Source organism: Cervus canadensis, chromosome 7 (assembly GCF_019320065.1).
Source record: "Cervus canadensis isolate Bull #8, Minnesota chromosome 7, ASM1932006v1, whole genome shotgun sequence".
In the NCBI taxonomy this organism is placed as follows: Eukaryota; Metazoa; Chordata; class Mammalia; order Artiodactyla; family Cervidae; genus Cervus; species Cervus canadensis.
This window is the reverse complement of record NC_057392.1, coordinates 86,406,406-86,428,703: the sequence shown is the minus strand read 5'-3', so window position 1 is coordinate 86,428,703 and position 22,298 is coordinate 86,406,406. Positions and strand designations below refer to the sequence as shown.

At 43.3% G+C, this 22,298-nt stretch overlaps 1 protein-coding gene across 1 annotated transcript in view; it reads left to right on the top strand.

The window, feature by feature from the left end:
• The window catches only part of ARHGEF26 (Rho guanine nucleotide exchange factor 26), a 134,041-nt gene that overhangs the window by 94,660 nt on the left and 17,083 nt on the right, over positions 1-22,298 (top strand). The window contains exons 11-12 of the mRNA XM_043473950.1: positions 1,224-1,378; positions 21,595-21,804. Of these exons, the coding sequence (XP_043329885.1) occupies positions 1,224-1,378; positions 21,595-21,804 (365 nt within the window). The remainder of the gene's footprint in view (positions 1-1,223; positions 1,379-21,594; positions 21,805-22,298) is intronic.

The window sequence follows — 22,298 nt, the reverse complement described above, 5'->3', positions numbered from 1 at the left end:
ATGGTAGATATTCTGTTCAGTAAAGTTCTTGATGAAAATGAAAAATGTGTCTTTTATTTTTTACTTAAAAACTGAAGGAACTTTTTGGCCAACCAAAAAGTATGTGTTTGTGAGCAGACGTCTTAGAAATGTTCTTTATAAATTAAAAAAAAAAAAAAATGAAATCGTTTCTTAGCCTTTGAATTTCCTCCCTTATATCCTCAATTTCCTCTGGCTATTTTTAATCATTATTCTCTGAAATGGATGACATTTGGTTGCACCACACTTACTAGAGTTATCTTTTGTGTGTCCAAGAACTTTTGCTTATATTATGGATGTCGTGTTTTAAATCAGATTTTTGGCAGTAAGCATTTCTGGTAATTTTTAAAAAAAGGAACTCTCAAGGGTAAGGATTATTCTGAGGTTTTGAGAGTTTTCCAGTTGGAAACTGTAAACGGAATAAAGAAAAGGCAATATGTAATTCCTTGAATATAGCCTTTTCTGTGAGATTAAGGTGGATTATTCTGGAAGAAGTTCATTTTCACAACCAGAAAGTGGCACGATGCTTTCAGGGACTAACTTCCATGAGGGAAACTACCATAAACTTTCAAGAATAGGTGTTCTCCAGAATAGGTGTTCTCCAGAATACAGCTAAGTAGATAATCTATAGACATAACATACATTTGCAGGGATTTTTTTTTTCTTTCCTTTTGAATAAAATCTTTTTAATTCATGAATTGAATGCAGACCTTTATCTCTTATTTTATGTTTGTCTCTTTTTAAGTACAGTTATCAATGTTTTTTGGTATATTTGGATTCTGATTTGTGGTATCTGAAATGGCTACAGTTGATACCAATAGATTTCATTTTGAGGTTTTTCAGTTTTAAGTGACTCCTTATCAGTCTTCTTTTTCAAAAAGTTGAGAGTTAATGGGAGGGTAACAATTTTTGGTTGACCTAGTAACATTTTCTGACTGAGTTTTAGTCTTTATATAGACAAGTTAATATTAACAGTTTTTTTCTATTGGAAAATAGAAATACATGATTTCTTTTGGCTCCTTTTGGTTTTCTCTTGAAGAATGTGTTCTCCTTTAATTACGTTTTTACCATTATGTACCTATTACATGAACTATTATAGAATAACGGCGTATCATTTGTTTGAATGTAAGTTGTAAACTTTGCTTTCGGTGATCCTAAAAAGACGTGACTTTGGCTTTGGGTACTGAGCGTTTCTCTCTTTGCAGCCTTTCCCTCTGGTCTCCTCTTCCCGGTGGCTGGTAAAAAGAGGCGAGCTGACGGCGTACGTGGAAGACACGGTGCTTTTCTCGAAAAGGACGTCCCGACAGCTAGTCTACTTCTTCCTGTTTAACGATGTGCTCATCATCACCAAGAAGAAGAGGTGAGCCTTTTTGTGGCATTGCCCTCTGCACATCCAGTTTTAAAATTCTGTGGTGCAAGCAACTATTGGAGGTGATCATCTTTTAAAAGCTTCTGAGATGTTAAGTGTGACATTTCTTCACAGCAAATCATACGAACATCTGCGCTTCATTTTCTTTAAATTACCTCTGCAGCAAAGATTCGAATTGTTATGGGCATCATCATTCCCACCAACCACTGCTGAGCTTTGATAGCCTGCAAACCTCTGTGCTAAGCATTTCACACGTTTATGCCCTTGGATTCTCTTGACATCCCTAGGGAGGCAATGGTATTATTCAATGGTGTTATTCTCCGTCAGTGTTTTTCACACTTCTGCTGTAGGACCTTTGTGTGAAACAGATAAACGTCGCTCTGATTGAGAACAAGCTGAAGTGCAACTCGAGTGCTTCCTGTGGCTTAATTTTTCTTAAAAATGGTTAGTCCAAAAAAGTTTCCCTGTGATGGGGAGGACGTTAGCAGTGGTCCAGTACTCCCCTCTTCGGGGAAGAAAGTCAGTCTCCTGGGTGGCAGAGTGTTTTTTCTTCTTAGTTTAGACTTCTGGTTGTGTAGGCAGGTCCTACTCTAGGGAAACTTCCAGGAGGACTAGTGTACAAGCCTTTTTTTCTGATATTTGTTCTAACTGTCCCCACTCAAAACACACACACACACACACTCTGCTTAGCCCTTAGCGCTGCTTTTCTCTAGGGAGCATTTCTTTTTTTTTTTTTAACTTTATTTGTGCTATGCTGGGTCTTCACGGCTGCACAGGCTTTCCTCCAGTTGTGGCCAATGAGAGCTACTCTCCAGTTGCCGTGTGCGGGCTTCTCCTTGCGGTGGCTTCTCTTCTTGCAGGGCAGGGCTCTGGGGCACGCGGGCTTCAGTAGTCGCAGCGTGAGGGCTCAGAAGTTATGGTTCCCAGGCTCTAGAGCACAGGCTCAGTAGGTGTAGCCCACGGGCTTAGTGGCTTCTTGAAATGTCAGATATTCCCAGACCAGGGATCGAACCCATTATCTTCTGCATTGGCAGGTGGATTCTTTACCACTGATGCACTAGGGAAGCCCTGGGGAGCATTCTTTATTAAATGTACTCTACATAGATAGGATTATAAAAGATCTTCTTGCTATTTCTCTGTAAACAGTCTATCTTTCTCAGAATATGAGCTTAGAATTAAAATATAAATCTGTGGGTTTTTTGTTTCCGTGTGTGAAGGTGAAAAAGGTAGGCTGACTTGATGGCGTATGATAGGAATAGCAATTGTTAGTTCACAGGGTACGATTTAGACAAGATAAAGGCAATCACGGAATTCTCCAGGCAAGAATATGGGAGTAGGTTGCCATTCCCTTCTCCAGGGGATCTCCCCGGCCCAGGCATAGAACCTGGGTCTCCTGCATTGCAGGCAGATTCTTTACCGTCTGAACCACCAGAGAAGCCCCATGGACAGAGGATCCTGGTGGGCTATAGTCTGTGGGGTCGCAAAGAGTCGGACACAGTGGAGTGACTGACGCTACACACTACTGCCCAAAGGCAGTCATGGACACAGGCTTCTATGAATATATAAATTCAATGTCCAAGTTACTATGAAATATTTATTTGAATTCTCCTTTTCAAACTGAAACAGAGGTTGAGCTTTTCTTTCTGCTCCTTCAAATCAGACTGTATTATGAATTACCTCAGCCGCTTTGTTGTCAACGTGACATGAAAATTTTGTGTGGTCTGCCCTGAAAAGCCATGTGTCTGTGATGAATACATTAAGATGCTGATGATTATTTTTCATACTTAGGAAAATAGTGTTCCCATAACTTCAAGAAGAAATTATCTCTATTATCTGGGGAGGTTTAAAAAGTTCAAGTAGCTCAGTAAATTTTGTTTTACAGATTGGAGAGGAATTGTAATTTTTGTATTTTTGTGTTTTGTTGTTGGTTTCCTATGAGATAGCATGTTTCTTTGGCTTTCTTCATGATGTTTTGCTTTTAGAGGAGGGTAATTATATATGAATCTTCAAATGCCAGAATTCTTGACTTTTAACATTTTCCATCTGTTGGAATATTTGCTCTGTCTCAATGGACCAAAAGCTTTAACTAAACTTTTGATTTTGATGATAAAAGATACATTGACAGTACCAAGCCAGTTTTAAATGTAAATGTAGTTTTGATTATGGTGGTGGAAACATTCAGGGTATTTAAACGAGTATGGCACAACTTTTATCCTTGAACTTGCCTAGAACCCAATAAATACAGACTTCTCAAAGTTAGGATTAACATATGTGCTGTTCTACTTAGCAGTGTGCTCTGCCCTCCAAGGGAGACTTTGCCATTTAATGTTGCACTGCGTGCTGTCCCACATTTATTTCCTTAGGTATGTTTGAACTTCTTTGTCAGTAAAAGAAAATCATACAGCTTCAGCAGAGAGGGCAACCCTGAGTACCTGACTGTGCCTTTACCAAAACTGGGGTTTTCTTGCCTTTAGCAATTAGCTGATCCTATTTTCAAGGTGCTCTTGACTCCAAGAATAGCACTGGAGGTTCAAGTTGTTTATGACCTGAATATGTGGCGAGGGGGATGAGCAGACCACAGAGGCTTGATAAACAAGCTTGGTTAAAAATGTCCAGTATGCACAGCCGTATTTACATTATAGCTACAAGGAGGCAACTACAAATGCTTCGCATGCCAGAGGCAGCCACAGAGAAGATACAGCAGCTTGGAAGAGGCAATATTTCAGGCTTGGCTACAAGGTCCAGATAAAAGATAACCTGACTACCTGTGCCAGCGCCAAGGGCCTGCTCCAGCCACCCACTGCTGAATATCTAATTCCAGGGTTCAGTCCGGGAGCTCCACTGCTGGGTCTCCAGGGGTTGCTCAGCTTCAGGGAGGCTCCCCGGCTCCTGGGAGGGACTGTTGGGGAGGACAGCTGCTGTTCCTCCTCCAGTCCCGCCTGGCAGAGGGTTTACGCCGGTGGGCGGGGTGTGTGGACGCCTGGGCCCTGCGGTGTGTGTATGTGTATCCCCGCTGGTGCCTTCAGAGCGGCATGGTCACTAGCTGCTTCTAGGACAGGAATTCTCACTCTTTGTTAGGATATCAAGAAGGACTTAAGCTTCCATTAGCTCTGGGCTACTTGTGAGTCACCGTATTAATAGTGATAATAATTTTGTGTCACATTTCAGGAGAATATGCGATCAGCTTGACTGCTGTGGATGAGAAAGTGTATCCTTGGTCCCTGAAGCTTGGCTGCAGGCCATCGGGTGCTTCCAGAGCAGAGTTCTAGAAGCCCAGTTGAGGCTGGATAGTTCTTTGTTGTGGGGGGGCGGGGTGCTGTATTCTGTGTAGGATGTTTTAGCAGCCTCCCTGGCCTCTGCCTACTGCTTGCTAGTAGGACCTCCTTCGTACTCTGACAACCAAAAGCGTCTCTAGACGTTGTCATGTGTCTCCCAGTTGAGAATCCCTGTGCTAGAATGATGGCAGACTGTCAACCAGCTTTGCCTTCAGGGGAATGAATGTGTACAGGTCTATCAGACTTGACACGGCAGCAGCAGTGGTATTATCATAAAAGAGGAAGGGGTTGCCATGGTGTGTTCATAGATTACTGAATAATCTACAGAAATATATGTAATATCTAATTTGTGCCTCGCAATAGCATATTTATAATTACCCTTGACAGTGCACAGACTATACCCCCATGTGCAACTTTACAGATTAAGTACCGTTGCCCTCAGTTTTGAAATATAAAAACTGAATTCAAGACCTAAGTGTTTGGGCCAGACTCCCCAAACACAATTTGTAATGGTCTTGCCGGTCTCATTCATTGCCTTCTATCTGCCTTAGGCCTTCCTTTCCAGTTTCTTCTGAAGCTAAAACAAAGTCTTCCTCCCTGTAATAGTTTCCACAGCTGCTGTAATAAAGTACCATAAACTGGGTGGCTTAAAATAGGCGTTTAGTCTCTCATGGTCATGCCGGCAACATTCTGAAATCAGGAGGCCGGCAGGGCCACACACCTCCGAAGGATCCAGGAGCGAATCCTTCCTTACCTCTGCTCCTGGTGGCTCCCTGGGCTCGTGGCTCCAATCTCTGCCTTCACCTTCAACTGGCTTTCTTCTCTCCTGTGTGTCTTAAAGTCTCCCTCTCCTTGTAAGAACACCAGCTACTGGGTTCCAGGCCCACTCTAATCCAGAATGGTCTCATCTTAGCCGATTTCATCTGCAAAGACCTGATTTCCAAATCAGGGCACGTGCACAGAACCAGGAGTTTAGGTTTCAGCATATTTTTGAGACCGGAGTTCAGCCTCCTGTGCTGCTTGGCCCATCCCACTGCCTCACTTAAACATAGAATGAAGAAGTGTGCTGTAATGTTTTAGCCAGTTCTGGAACATATTTGCTTGTTTTTTTAACATTGATGCCATTTTTCATGAGCTTCCCAGGTGGCGCTAGTGGTAAAGAACCCACCTGCTAATGCAGGAGACATCAGAGACTCAGGTTCAATCCCTGGGTCAGGACGATCTCTTGGAGGAGGGCATAGCAACCCACTCCAGTGTTCTTGCCTGGAGAATCCATGGACAGAGGTACCTGGGGGGCTACAGTTCATGGGGTTGCAAAGAGACAGACATGACTGAGGCAATTTAGCACACACGCACAATGCCATTTTTCATTCGCTCCTGAATGTCATCACGGTCATGTGACTTGAACAGCTCTTGGAGGTTTCACAGGTTGCCTTCATATACAGATCTTCTGTTTCAAACTGGCCCCTCTCCAGGGTCTATTCCCTCCTTAGTAACTCTCCATCCACCCAGTTACTCCACAGGAAACCTGGACGCCCTCCTTGGCCTTTTCCCACCGTGCTCCCCATCTGTCCAGTCCCCGGTCTTCTGCCCGTGATGGAACAGCCTTTGTCCTCACTTGTTGCCACGCCCTTGTACCACCACCTTGAACTCGCCCAGAACTGGATTCCTGCCACCATCCCTCCATTTGTTTACATTCCACAGCCACAGTGTGCCTTTTAAAAGACTCAGTTTGTGCTTTGCAAACAGCCCTTCCGTGATCTACCTTGCACTCAGCATAAATGCCTCACTGAATAATGTCCCCCTTTGTAGCCCCCTAGACCTGGCACATGCTTCTCTCTCTGCCTGAAATACCCCTCTCTACTCCATAACCCCATTCCACTCCAGATCTTTTCTAGGCAAAGTCCTTCTCATTCTTTAGGCTTTAGATGAATCGCCACATCCACTGGGAGCTCTTACCCATTCCTCTGGAGTGGGTTTATTTCCACTGCTCTGCGTTCCCATAGAGCCCTGCACTTTCTCTGTCATAATATTTGTGTTACTGTGTGCTCATGTCTGTCGAGATGACCTTTGCATCCTCAGTGCTGAGCCTTTGCCTGGCCCATAATGACCGGGTAATAAATATCTGTCAAATGTGAAGATGGTTAAGTCTAAACAGAGTGACACTATTGTTCAGTGGGCGGCCTTCCCCCATTCCACATCCAAGCTAAAAGTTCTTTGGAGTCTCTTTTATTTTTAAAAGATATGTGATTTCTGTGTTCTGTTCCATTATAGATTCACTTTTAATTAATCTGGGCAAAAACAAATCTGGGGCTTTATCATGTGACTTCTCACATCTTCTGGAATTTTACCTATAAACTTACCCGTAAATGACATATAACCTCAATCTGAAAAACACTTTGGATTGTATTTGCAAAATTGTGCTCTGCAGAGGAAGGGTTTTTGTTTTAGTTTTTTTGGCTTGCTTTCATTTTGTACTATTGTGTCAACGAATGTTTTGAGCTACCCATACAAAAGGGTTTAAGCAATAAAAATGTTCATTTATTACACACACATGCACACACACAAACACACACATACATAAGAAGTCAGATGAGCTTGGGAAACCCTGCATACTCTTCCACTTTGGGAAATTTACCATGAGGTTATTTAGGAAGGCTCTTGGCTATATGTAACTGGATACCCAAATTGCAGTGGACTCAAGCAATGAAGAACTTCACCTCTGTCACCAAACGTGGAGAGCCAGAGTGGGCGCACCCGTGACCCAGCGCCTTCCCATTCCTTGGCTGCACGTCCTCTGCACTCTGTTCACTTCTGCCGCGCGTGCATGGAGCGCCATTGCTGCAAGTCCAGGCATCGTGATTTCCTTCAAGGACGTAGGAGGGGAGCAAGGCTTAGAGCCTGACCAAAAAGGGACTGTCTTCTCAAGTGCCTTTTCTTTTCATCAGCAGAGGAGAACCTTCCTCAGACAAGTCTTCAGAAGGCTTCTTATGTTTTACCCATCTGACTTGGGTCACAAGACCTTATAAAGGAGGCTGGGAAAGCCAGCATATAGCAGAGAGGAATAAGACAACCATGATTGTTTTAGTTTAGCTGTGAGGCAGGGGAAGATGGCAGAGGATTAGATAGTAGACAGTTAGGGCCACAACTGGGAAGCCTTCTTTGCCACAGAAGCTCAATTGACAATGGATAGTTTGGAAAAGAGAAAAAAAAAAAATTTTTTTTTTTTTTGCCACTCTGTATGGCTTGCAGGATCTTAGTTCTCCGACCAGGGATTAAACTATTGCCTCCTGCAGTGGAAGCACAGAGACCTAACCACTGGACAGCCAAGGAAGTCCTAAGAGCTCTTTAAAAAAAATAGCACATTGCCTTTAAGATAAATGGGGTGGGGGTAGGTTCAAAAAAGACAGAAATGCCTGGAGAGGTAGAACGCACGTCCCTTTGGCTGGGGTTAGTCCTCCAGTGTGGGTCACTGAGCATATTGCCTGTAGAGCCTCTTTGCTGCCACCAGCCCCACTGTGCCCTTGAGCACGTTTTGAGCTGCAGATAGATTGACCTTGTGTGGGTGCTGGGCACAATCCCAAAAGACTGTAGCAATCTAGTCTAGTCTTTTTATCATGGCGGTAAATGCAATCATGTTGTGATGTGTGTGTTTCAGTTTCTCCTGGATTCTGTCCCACAGATGATCTATCCATGATGGTCTGGGGTAGTCTCTACAGTTAGTGAGTAGTAACAGTGATAATGACGGTAAGAGCCTGTATTATTGAGCATTACAGTGTACCATTCACTGTGCTCAGAGTGTTTGTGACTCTGTCGTTGAGTTATCACAGGAATCAAGTATTATTTCCATTTTACCGATGAGGGCACTGAGGCAGAAAGAGATTAAAGTCTCTTTTTCAAGGTCTCTCAGCAAAGCCAGGATTCTCATCTGAGTCTGACTCTGGAACCTCCTCTAACAATTTATGTTCATTAATTCTTAATTTCGTTTTTCTAGAATATTTTTACCTTTCCACCATCCTGTAATGTTCTTGGAAAAATAGCCTAGAAACTGGTACCTTTTTTATTTGCTTTGATAGACACATTTTTCAAAGCGGGTCTTTGTTTAAGTGAATATTTTTATAGTTTTACTGGTTGTGAGAGGAAATTAGAAGGGGTCCCAAGGTGTACTTGTGAGCCTTCCTCTGCCTTTAGCCAATCTAGCATCAGAGTGTGGGGAAGAGCGTTTCCTTTTCGCATTTCCTTCCCTCAGATATTTAAGACCGGAGCTTTCCACTTCCTGATCCCCAGTTCCATAAATATTGTGTATATTGACATAACTTGAACTCCATGACACATTACAGATCTTCAAGTTTTAAAGAAAAGGATTTTCTGTAATAGAATTCTACCTGATCATTATCAGGAGTTCAGAGATGTGCTGGAACTTGCCTTTTCCTAAGTAGTTCGAATGTCCATTAGCTTAAAGTGGTGTGGGCTCCCTGGAAAGGGTCATGGCCTAGTTTGGCCCCATTTTGAGTTTTTCTATTTTGACAGCTTTGCCACTATAGAAAGCTGAGGCTACCTGACATTGTCGCTCTGCCTCTGCAGAGTAAACTCCTTCCTCGGGAAATTAACTTTTGAGTATCTTGGATAAAGAAAAGGCAACAAGGCTCTGACGCAAAGCCCTTTTATTCCTGGAATATACAGCTTGGTTGTTTGTGACCACTTGGATCGGATTCTAAGATCAAGATGGAGGGATGGGATGGGAGAGATGTGGGAACCCCATCTCGTCTTCCTCCTCTTCTCTTTCTCTTGCTGCCCCACACATCCTTGATCCTCTGACATCTGGGAGCTAAGAGTATTTTTTCTCTGCTTCTGTAAGAAGGGTCATTGTTGCCCCAAGTGCACAATATAAATACCCTGGTGTCAGACAGAACTGTGTCAAAACCCTGGCCATGTGACCTTGGGCGAGTTGCCTTTGATCTCTCAGAGCCTCGGTGCTCTCATCCGTACAATGAGGAAGCAATGTCATGGTCTTCCGGGAGTGTCTGTGAGAATCGCCATCGTGCTCACAGAGTGCCTAACGCAGTGAATGGTCCCTGCTGCCGGACTGACGCCTGCTGGCATCATCATCATTCCTAGTCTTGGGTGTCTTTCGCTGAAGATTTGGCACAAATCATATTACTGCCCTTTTACTTCTGGAACATTTTCTTATTTTAAAAAATGGTGTGAAACCTTAGAGTTAGTCGCTCAGTTGTGTCCAACCAGGCTCCTTTGTCCATGGAATGCTCCAGGCAAGAATACTAGAGGGGGTCGCCGTTCCCTTCTCCAGAGGGTCATCCCAACCCAGGGATTGAACCCGCTTCTCCTGCCTTGCTGGCGGGGTCTTAACCGTCTGAGCCACCAGGGAAGCCCTTGACACCTTAAGCCACTGCTGGAGAGCAGAGTCTGGTGCACCCCAGGGCCAAACCCGCACTGTTGTTGCTTAGTCGCTAAGTCGTGTCCCACCCTTTCGCAGTCTCCTGGACCGCAGCCCGCCAGGCTTCTCTGTCCATGGAATTTTCAAGGCAAGAATATTGGAGTGGGTTGCCATTTCCTTCTCCAAACCTGGATTATGGCCTCTGAAATATGGCCTTAGGAGTAAATGCATTTAACACCATGCCTCTCCCTTCCTATCAAGAACCCGTGTCAGATGGCAAGTGACTGAGGGATAATCATTGATCAACTTTTATTCTTTGGTACGGTGATCTGGTTCATGGGTACGTGTTTGTATTAGCAGTTGTCTTGTAACATCCCTAGTATTTGATTAGGAGACTCTGTAACTCTGTAACTGATAGAAGTGAGTTCAGTATGTTTTTCGCTTCATTTGGAGAGGTCAGTGATGATAAACCTGGATTGGGGCTTTCTTTTTTTTTTTTTTTTAATTTTTTTATTAGTTGGAGGCTAATTACTTCACAACATTTCAGTGGGTTTTGTCATACATTGATATGAATCAGCCATAGATTTACACTTATTCCCCATCCCGATCCCCCCTCCCATCTCCCTCTCCACCCGATTCCTCTGGGTCTTCCCAGTGCACCAGGCCGGAGCACTTGTCTCATGCATCCCACCTGGGCTGGTGATGTTTCACCACAGATAATATACATGCTGTTCTTTTGAAACATCCCACCCTCACCTTCTCCCACAGAGTTCAAAAGTCTGTTCTGTATTTCTGTGTCTCTTTTTCTGTTTTGCATATAGGGTTATCGTTACCATCTTTCTAAATTCCATATATATGTGTTAGTATGCTGTAATGTTCTTTATCTTTCTGGCTTACTTCACTCTGTATAAGGGCTCCAGTTTCATCCATCTCATTAGGACTGGTTCAAATGAATTCTTTTTGACGGCTGAGTAAAATTCCATGGTGTATATGTACCACAGCTTCCTTATCCATTCATCTGCTGATGGGCATCTAGGTTGCTTCCATGTCCTGGCTATTATAAACAGTGCTGCGATGAACATTGGGGTGCACGTGTCTCTTTCAGATCTGGTTTCCTCAGTGTGTATGCCCAGAAGTGGGATTGCTGGGTCATATGGCAGTTCTATTTCCAGTTTTTTAAGGAATCTCCACACTGTTTTCCATAGCGGCTGTACTAGTTTGCATTCCCACCAACAGTGTAAGAGGGTTCCCTTTTCTCCACAGCCTCTCCAGCATTTATTGCTTGTAGACTTTTGGATAGCAGCCATCCTGACTGGTGTGTAATGGTACCTCATTGTGGTTTTGATTTGCATTTCTCTAATAATGAGTGATGTTGAGCACCTTTTCATGTGTTTGTTAGCCATCTGTATGTCTTCTTTGGAGAAATGTCTGTTTAGTTCTCTGGCCCATTTTTTGATTGGGTCATTTATTTTTCTGGAATTGAGCTGCAGGAGTTGCTTGTATATTTTTGAGATTAATCCTTTGTCTGTTTCTTCATTTGCTATTATTTTCTCCTGGATTGGGGCTTTCTGATCCTGTGTGAATCATTGGCAGTCTTTTTGAGTGGCGGTAAATCATAACAGATCTTACCAACAAACGTGACCCTCATCGCCACCATTTGTTACGTTCTCAACAGTGAAATAGAAAGTGCGTGACATTTCTGGGTTTTCTGGAAGTCTGGTCTTTTTTGTTTTAAGGTTTACTTTTTTATTTTTGACTGCACTGCGTCTTCCTTGCTGTAAATGGGCTTTCTCTAGTTGCGGAGGGCGGGGGCTGCCCTTCACTGCGGTGGCTTCTCTCGTTGCAGAGCACGGGCCCTAGGGTGGGAGGGCTTCAGTCGGTGTGTGTCTGTGGACTCAGGAGTTGTGGCTTATAGGCTCTAGAGCGCTGGTTCAGTAGCTGTGTGCACAGACTTAGTTGCATGTGGAATCTTCCCGGACCAGGAATCGAACCCATGTCCCCTGCGTTGGCAGGTGGAGTCTTAACCACGGGACTTCATCTTTATTCTTTTAGAGCTGGCTGTGCTATAAAGTGGACCTGAACAATGTAGACCTGAAACTTACATAATAGAAAAAGAAAAAAAAAAAACTAAGAAAATGGAATTTACAATCCTCCGACTGGGATGAAATATTTTCAAGCCGTACTTGATATGGGACTTTTACCCTGATTACATAAAGAGATCTTAAACTCAAAAGTAAGACAACTCAATTTTTAAGTGGGCAGACATTTGAATAGATGTTTCAGCCAAGAAGATATCCAAATGGCTTAGCATTTGAAAAGATGCTCAACATTACTCGCCAGTAGGGAAATGAAAGTTGAAACCAAAACCAGGTACCACTTGGCAGCCACTAGGATGACTATAATAAAGACAAAGATGCTGCTGATAAGGATGTGGCCCTAATACACTGGGGCCCTAATCCACTGCTTATCGGAATGTACAGTGATGCAACCACTTTGGAAAGTGGCCCAGCAGTTTCTCAAGAAGCTAAGCAATTTACCATATGACCTGGTAATTCCATTCAGTGTTTCATTCTAAGAGAAATAAAAACTGTTCATAAAGACTTCTAGTAAATATTCATAACATGTGTGTGGCGTGTTTGTTAGTCTTCAGAATTATTTTGAGGCATTGAGCACATAAGGCTGTTTGAAATCGGCTTGGGGGCAAATTTCATGCCTTGTTTTGCTGGTTGGAGCCTCTGCCAAATAATGGATATTTTGACCACAGGTATTTGGCTCTAATTATGCTTAGTCCACTTGCTCATTTGCAAAGCACCTATAATTATTAGGCTTTTCACAAGATGTCAGGCAGTGTAAAGGCGTGATGTTCTATAGGAAGATTTTAAATACTAGCTAATAACATTTGCTGCAAGCCAGGCATGATTGTAAGAGCTTTACATGCAAAAAGATAATAAATGTATTATTTCATTTAATCCTCCCAACAATCCTAAGAGGTATATTGTAATCCCCAGTTTACATAGGAGAAAACACAGAAAGGACCAGTAACTTGCTCAAAATCACAAAGTCCGTGAGTGACGAAGTTGAGCCAGACACGCTCAGTCAATCCTGTACTCTTGTCTGTTACACTGTACTTCACGGCTTTAAAATTGTATATTATTCTAGTAAAAATAAAAATTGTATATATAATTCTAATACCAAGATTTAAAATGAAAATCAACTTCAGCCACTGTGAAGAAAGTGTAACTTCAAAGTAGACTTCAGCATAATCCTATCTCCTGCCTCCTAGAAATGTTTAACTAGGGTGTTCTTGTTCCAGTTAAGCACAAAGTCAGGTGTGGGGATTAGCAATCATGATTTCAGAAGGGAAAGAGAAACAAGTTGAAATCTTCAGAGGAAGAATTCTTGTACGTGTCTTGAAGGGAAGTGGGAAGAATCTCTTTGATTTTATTAAACCCCAGGAACTTCTGTGAATCCACATACTGGGAGCAGGGCAGAGCCATTACAGATCCCTGAGGAAAGTAAGAAGGTCTAGGAGAGAAACTTGGAGTATGGCCACTACAAAAAAAAGGATGACCTAGAATTGTAATGGAAGGCGTTAGGAGAGGAAGAGTTCCAGGTTGTCACGGGTGCTCAACCTCATTAAGGGCCGAGATGAGCAGTGGTGGTATGCGGGTCCGGGGTTTGTTGGGGCGATGGGCCATCATGACTTTGGAGGGCAATTTCATTGGTACGTGGGCACAAGGATCTGAGAAAATGCCAGGCAGCTGCTAGCTCAGTAGACATTTGTCTTTTCAGCAGCAGATTCAAGTGAAATTTTTTTTTCAGGACAGGGAAGCTGCCTGCATGTTTTACAAAAAGCCTGTGGAAAGGGAGGTGTTGAATAGGTAAAAATAAATCTTATTCTTGATGATAGATGGCAGAAAATCCTTGTGTTTTGTTTTGGATAATCTTTGCTTGCATTTTCCTGTTAAATTTAATTCTTCTACAAAAGGAATAATCGGAAGTTCTCCTTCTGGTCTGTCAGATTTTGGCTCTGAAAGAAAGTTCCAGAACAATGCAAGGTGGCAGGTGAGACAATTAAGGCTGACTTGAGCAGGGCATGGGGAAAGCTGGTCTTTTAAAGTCTAACACTTCTTCTTGCTTTCCCCATCTCTGTCTTTGCTTTTGTACTCCTGGTTCCATTTGGTCATCCAGCCTGTTTCTCATTCGTGGTCGTCCTTGTTATGTATCTAAGAGGTTTGCTCATAAGGGTTAAGGTGGAAACTCTTCCTATGGTATTTGCATGTGTAAAAGCTCATCTCTAATCACAAGGCTCTATAGAAAGACCCGTTCCATTACCACCTCTTCTTCATGATGCTTACATACCTTGGCTCCAAGGAAGTACCCTGATTAATGGAGTGAGGTTGGGATCCAGCTTCTTAAAACTTTTCAGGTGTTTCTCCAGATGTCCCAATATTATTTGTTGACTAAACTATCAATATTCCACAGATTTGAAATGTCATTGATATCATGTAGTAAATTCCTAGATGTATTTAGGGTCAGTGCAGGAGACCCGGGTTTGATCTCTGGGTCAGGAAGATCCCCTGGAGAAGGAAATGGCACCCCACTCCAGTACTCTTGCCTGGAGAATCCCATGGACGGAGGAGCCTGGTGGGCTACAGTCCATGGGGTCGCTGAGTCGGACACGACTGAGCGACTTCCCTTTCCCTTTCCCTTTGTGAACCACTCTTGTTTCAGTACCCCCTCTGTCAGCTGATATCTATTCGTCTCAGTCTTTGAATTACTGTAGCTTTAGAATATGTTTTTAATATATCATATGGCTAGTCACTCATTTTTCTCACAATCTGAATGTTCTTACATGTTTATTTTCTGCATAGTTTAGAATCAGCTTGACTATTCCCCCTCCTCTCTTCCCCTGCAAAACTGAGATTTTTCAAGGAAATTATGTTAAAATTATATATTAATTCAGGAAGAATTAATATCTCTTTAATATCAAACTTTTCTAGTCATTCAGGCCTTCTTCTAAAGTATTTCAAGGCTGTCTTCATGTAGAAGAAACTTCAATAAAATTCTAAACATTTTGTGGGTTTTGTGTCTATTATAAATAAGATCTTCTTCCATTATATTTTCTGCGTGTTATTCATATATGGGAAAGCCTTTTTCTTTTTTTTAGCCCAACCATTTTAGTGAATTCGCTCTTACCTTGTAATATATTTCAGTCAATGATGTTATCTGCAAGTAATCAGTTGTTTGTAAGGCAAAAAATACTCCATTGCCCAAGAGTCCCTTCACCTGTACCCTCAGGCATCCACAGAATACATGCAATGCTGACAGTCTTCACATCTATGCCTTTATTATTTAGATTTTTTTTTTTTTTACCTTGAATTGCAAAATATTTCAAAAATACAGAAAATTATCAAACACTGAATGGCAACCCACTGCAATATCCTTGCCTGGAGAATCCCAAGGACAGAGGAGCCTGGCGGGCTACAGTCCACGGGGTTGCAAGAGTCGAACATGCCTTAGCGACGAAACCACCACCACCACCAACATTCCTATCATCCAGGTTTAACAGATACAAGTTGTTTTCTTTTTTCCCCCTGCTATATCACTGCCAGGCCTCTTAAAAAAAAAAAAAAAAAAAGTCCTGATACAATATTGCAGGTTTACTTAGAGCCTTTTCCTCATCCCTTTTTTCTCCCCCTCTTTCCCAAAGTAAGTCCTATGCTGAGCTGGGTGCCTGTCGTTATGCTGTCACTAATGTGTGTATACACATGCAGCTTTGGTATTCTAAATTTTGGTATTCTTAATATGTGAATTTTATTTGAAATATTCTAAATATGTAAAATTTGGTATTCTAAAAATGTATGTTGTATGCAACTGGCTTCCCCAGTGGTGTGGTGGTAAAGAACCCGCCTACAATGCAAGAGACACAGGAGACGGGGGTTTGATCCCTGGGTTGGGAAGATCTCCCTGGAGGAGGAAATGGCAACCCACTCCAGTATTCTTGCCTGGAGAATCCCTATGGACAGAGGAACCTAGTTGGCTAGAGTCTACAGAGTCACAAAGAGTCAGACATGACTGAGCAACTTAGCATGCATGCATGTATGTGGGCTTCTCTAGTAACTCAGCTGGTAAAGAATCTGCCTGCAATGCGGGAGACCTGGGTTCGATCCCTGGGTTGGAAAGATTCCCTGGAGAACAAAAAGGCTACCCACTCCAGTATTCTGGCCTGGAAAATTCCATGGACTGTATAGTCCATGGGGATGCAAAGGGTCGGACATGACTGAGCGACTTTCACTTCATGCATGTATGCAGTTTTAAATGTTGCCCTTATTTAAAAGTAATAAATATATGCCCAGGTCTTCCTGGGTAATGATAAAGACTGCCTGCAATGCGGGAGACCCAGGTTCAATCCCTGGGTAGGGAAGATCCCCTGGAGAAGGAAATGGAAACCCACTCCAGTGTTTTTGCCTGGGAAATCCCATGGACGGAAGAGTCTGGCAGGCTACAGTTCATAGGGTTACAGAGAGTCAGGCATAACTGAGCGACTAATACTTATGCTTTATTTTTTCAAATATATGCCCATTATGAAAGCATTCCAACCTTTTTATCATGTTAAGAAAAGGCATCCCAAAGGCTACTAGGACTGTAAGTTTCGACAGGGAGACCCATCGTTGTTTATGCCACAGAGCCACAGGCTTACATTGGTCTGATTGCTGCGCCTGATAGGAGGCTGTGCTTGCACAAAGCGGCTGCTCTTTGATGAGCAGCTGGCAAGCTTGGAGTGCGGCTAAGACAATCAGAGGAAGTCTACGTGTAAACTGCTTCGTGCAAGGCAAGGTGGTTTTTCCATTTGCCTTTTTCTGAGCAGTTTAACTTCCTAAATTCATGATCCAGATTGTTTCAGAGGCTATGTAAACCATATGTTTGCTAAATGAAAGAAACAAACATGGGGAAGTCTGATTAGCATCAACTTCCCTTAGGGAAGGGGGATCTTTCCTAACCCAGCTGAGCTTGTTTTATACTTTACTGGACATGGGTGGGTCAGCAGAAGGGGGAATGGGGTTGTGAATGGCTGCATCTGACTGTGGATTCCCCGCTCTTCTGCTTATGCACGTATTTTTATTATTATTATTTATTTGGGGCTGCCCTGGGTCTTCCTTGCTGCACACAGGCTTTCTCTAGTTGCGGCCAGCAGGGGCCAACTCTTCATTGCGGTGCCCAGGTTTCTCCTTGCAGTGGCTCCTCTTGTTGGGGAGCATAGGCTGGAGGTACATGGGCTTAGTTGCTCCAAGGCATGTGGAATCTTTCCGGACCAGGGATCAAACCTGTGTCTCCTCCATTGGCAGGCAGCTTATTATTCCCTGTGCTACCAGAGAAATCCTTAAGCATGTATTTTAACAGTTATCCTTTTGTATTAGTGTGAGAGAGTTGGTAGGTGCCAGTTGTCATGAGGAGAAAGAACTTCAGTCAGTATTCAGCAGATTTGGAGAGGGGGAGATAGTAATTTGAACCTTTATGAGATTAACTGTGAGTGTGTATTTTGTGTGAGAGAGCACGGACATGCTAGCGAGTTCCTTTTCCTTGTCTGTTCCTTTGGGTTTGAATAGTAGCCGACAAGGATAAATAGCTGACTTGACTACTGTTAAATCAAGTTTTTTTTTTTGTTTTTTTTTTTTTTTTAATATTAAGTGCGTTAAAGGAGTGGTGAAGAAGTTGTGGACATTATTTATTACATAATGAAGACATTTGCAGGTCTGGATAAAATAATGATATTGGGTGACTGCTATTGAATCAGTTAGGAAGACAGCACACTTGTTTCCTGTGTCCTGTTTTGGATACAGGAGTTAAAACAGTGGGAAAGCTCAACGACCCAGATGTGTGGACACCAGATATCTTGAGGTGAACTCACACAACTATAAATGAGGTGGCCGCTCTTTGCCATCCCAGCTGAACGTTTGAGAGGACAACAGGCATAAACCAGGACAAATGGTCACCCTAGGTCTTAACGGTATTGTAGTTGTCATGGCTTAAGAGAACAATTAAAAAAAATATTCTATTAATTTTTCTACTTCTTCTGTCTCTAATTACCTACCCCCTGAAGTCAGAGATTCAACACATCAGTGAAACACACTAGCTGATATTGTTTGCATTTAGGCAAACACAGGGGGTAATAACTCTGAAAATAAAGGAGGGGGGAGATTTAAGTAGCTTATTCATGTCCATTTGCATGAGTTTCCTATGAACTCTTGGTTTGGAATCCTGTTGGGGACCATCTAGCAAGTAAAGCCACTTTATGCTGAAGCCTTTTTGGAACTTGCCTTCATAGCATGCAGATTTCTTTGCCATTTATTTCTTTGGGAATACAGAGAATACCTGTGCAATGTCATAGCGTAGGGCACTGCCTAAATACCCCATGTGCACACCATTAGGGAGCTTGGAGTTCCCTGTCTGAAGCAGAATTATTTTTAATTGGAAATGATTTTAACTAAAAGATGATCTTTTTAAGCTTGTGAGTTGGACCACGAGAGTGGCTCGGGTGCAGAGAGAGGACAGTACCAAAGGCTTCATTTTTTTTTTTCTTTCGTTTTTGCTGCTGCTGTTGAGGTTTTGCTTTCATTTTTATTCTTTTTCCTTTTGGTCTCATCCTGAGTCCTGGATTTTGTTATATCTGTGTCTGAGATGTCTGGACAGTATTAGAAGCCTCACCTGCTGTGTGGTCAGGCCACTCAGGATGGCCCTTCTCGTACTGTCTACATGCCCTGCTGGATCCCTCCCTCACCTCTGCCCAACTCACGGGAATGTGCTTGCCCACTGCCCTAGCTGGTGATTGTTCTCATCCTTTGGCCAGAACAGCTTCACATGCCAGTCTGTTAAGGGAAACATCTGCCTTCGTGATGATTGTTAACCAGAGGGGCTGTGAGGGACATTTTCCGGGAAACCGGTGAGCCCACTTGATGTCACTTCCCCCTGTAAATGGTAGCTGCTTCTCCCCCGGGCGCTGAAGACTGCTGCCCGGGTCTGCTTGCCACCTGCAGCACACTTGTCACTCTGGGACCCTTTCGTTTCAGATGTGAGGTCCCCTCTCCCATGAACCGCTGACGTCTCTGTTGTTGGGGGTCTGTCTTGAGGCTGGGCAACCACAAGCCTTGTGGGCCTGCAGGCTGAAACCCCACACCTGCTTTGCCCAAAATTGACTGCTTTGGTTGTGGTCCACAAGGTATAATATTGTTTGTTTGTAAAGTATATTACCCTGCTTCCTCCTTTTATAAAAATCACATGAACTTTGATAACCCTCATTTTGATATGAGAAATATTTTATATATTCTGAGCACAGTTATGCTGGTCTGTATAAGCGAGGTCTCAGCGAGTTTCGGGGATGATGTTGCCATGTGAACTTCTAGTTAATACAGATTATTACCCTAGCAACAAACAGGCTTGATCAAAAGGCAGTTTTTTGCTTTTATGGATGATACAACTGTATTTGCTGGTTTGGGGTGGGGGAAGGATCTATAAAACTAAATTTTTAAAAAGATCATAAAGATTTTAAAGGAGAGTTACAGGGAATGGTTGACAGATGCCCACTACCAGATGAAAAATTTTCTCAGAAATCTTGAGCAAAATGGCCTATTTTGAAATTTCCTAGTATAGTTTGAGCACTAGGATTTTTCTTAGCTCTTCTGAGTTCATAAATTTGCATTTTTTATTAGGTAAGTTAATTGTTCAATATGGTTCTTAGAATGCATTAGAATGTATTGCATGGTCATCCATTTATTCACCAGTTATTTTTGACCTCTGCCATGCTCAACTGCAGGACAGGTAGAGAATAGAGGAGAGCTGTATCTAACTAGAGTTGGGATTTGCCAAGAAAATGACTGTGTATACAAAGAGTGCTTATATAATTAGGTATCGGGAAATTCAAGTTGGATAATTGCATAAGGGTGAATGAGAGGACATGTAGGGTTCAAGGCTGGAGGGAAAGGCAGTGGAATCAGTGGGTTGTAGGAATGGTGGGTTAAAATTGTTGGGGTTGAGGATTAGAAGAGATGAGTCAAAGAGACTAGCAGGGCTGGTTAGGAAGTGGGTTTGACATTGGGATTGCAGAGAGGTTGCAATTGGTGATATCAGGGTCGATCCTTGAAGGGGAAATCAAGGAACTGAGAGGCCAGGATCGTGGAAGGATTGTCACGTGGAAATTCAAGAAAGGGGTGTTGGACAGCAGCAGGAAGCCAGCAGCTACACTCATGAATGAGGCAGGATCCAGGGGCCTGGAGATGACTTTGATGATGAAATAGAGACTGAGGACATTCTGGGAGGAGGAAGTGATTGTTGTCTAGAATAATGAAACTCAAGCCGGTGGAAAGCCTTCTAGAGAGGCAGTGCTCTCTAGGAGGAGCCTAGTATCTGTTAAGGCAAGAAAGTAAAGAGAGAGTTCAGAGAAGAGGCTGAGGATTTAGATGATTTCACTGGATTTCCAGAGGACGCAGTGGAAGGGTTTAGCGTCCAGCTGGGGGTTTGGGGAGGTGAGGCCCAGTTAGGCACGTGCTTAGGGCTGTGCAGGTCAGAGTCCGTCCGGGGAATGGAGACCACCAGGGGGTCAGTCTGGGGCACAGGCAGGGGTGGAGGGAGCGGTGGGCTCAGTGGGCGCTTCTGAAGCTGGTGGGGAGGCTGTGCGTGCTGGCAGGAAGGGCCGGGGGTCTTGCCAGAAGACCCACCTCTGAGGCTGTTCTTCCTCCTGTGCCTGGCGGTTTGGGGGCTGGTAGGGCAGCCTTGCCTCCCAGTGTGAGCAGATCTCATCCTGCAGATGGAGGTGAGGCTGGGGAGTAGCAGTCCCGTGATGTCTCTATGTTTTACTTTTTGCAGCAATGTCAGGATAGTGTAAAGGGAAACTTGGAGGGTCTAATAATTGTTTTTAATATTGCTTCTAATTACTTTTTAAAAATATTTATTTGGCTGCACCAGGTCTTAGTTACAGCACTTGGGATCTTTAGTTGTGACATGTGCAATCTAGTTCCCTGACCAGGGGCTGAACCCGGGTCCCCTGCATCGAGACCATGAACTCTTAGCCGCTGGCCCACCAGGGAAGTCTCGATATTGCTTTGATACCTAAGATACAGTTCAGTATACAACAGAAAAATAGTAATTAAGAGGTTTTCATTTTGGAGGGTTATACTGACTCATAGGGTTTCCCAGGTGGCTCAGTGGTAAAGAACCCGCCTGCCAATGCAGGAGACGTAAGAGATGTGGGTTCAACCCCTGGGTCGGGACGATCTCCAGAATTCTTGCCTGAGGAGCCTGGCGGGCTCCAGTCCATGGGGTCACAAAGAGTTGGACACAACTGAAGTGAATGAGCACACATGCTGACTCATAATCAGTAGGAATAATTCAGAGTTCAATTCGTATTTAAGGTAAATCCTTCTCTCCCTGTCCTCCTTCCCTTCCCCTCCACGTCCCCCAACGTGTGACTTGAAAATTGACAGCGTCACAGTCTCATCCACTGAATTCCTGATCATGTTCTTTTCCCCTTTTCTTTACAGTGAAGAAAGTTACAATGTCAACGATTATTCTTTAAGAGATCAGCTACTGGTGGAGTCTTGTGACAGTGAAGAGCTTAATTCTTCTCCAGGGAAGAACAGCTCCACAATGCTTTATTCAAGACAGAACTCTGCCAGTCACCTCTTTACGCTGACTGTCCTTAGTAACCATGCCAACGAGAAAGTCGAGATGCTGCTGGGAGCGGAGACGCAGTAAGTATGTGCAGGGCAAGAGTTTCAGCATATCTGCTGACGGTCTAATTACCCTTGGTCCACAGACTGCCTAGAAACAGTAAAACGCTACCTACTGTGTATTTGTATTGCCTGCCTGTTATGCACCAAGCAGAGCATCTGGGTGTTTTGTATAGATACTCATCTTCTCACTCTGATCCTCTCAACGTACTGAGAGATGGTATTGTTATTTTTGTCCCCATGAGTCCTGATGGATATGTTGTGCTTTAAGTAGTGAGTTTTATACTTACAGAATGGTTTAAAAATCAGTTTATTTTAATTATTGATAAAAATATGACCCAGGAGCCCTAGGAATATGACTTACTGGTAGTTTGAGTCTAGGCCCTGTGTTTCCTTAGCTACTGAAATTGAAGTCATTTTGCAGTCACCTACCTTCAGCCGGGCAGCCCAGTGATTTGTCAAAAGAGACACTGGGTTTAGGGAAATATATTTATTGCAGGAAGGGGAACCCCTTG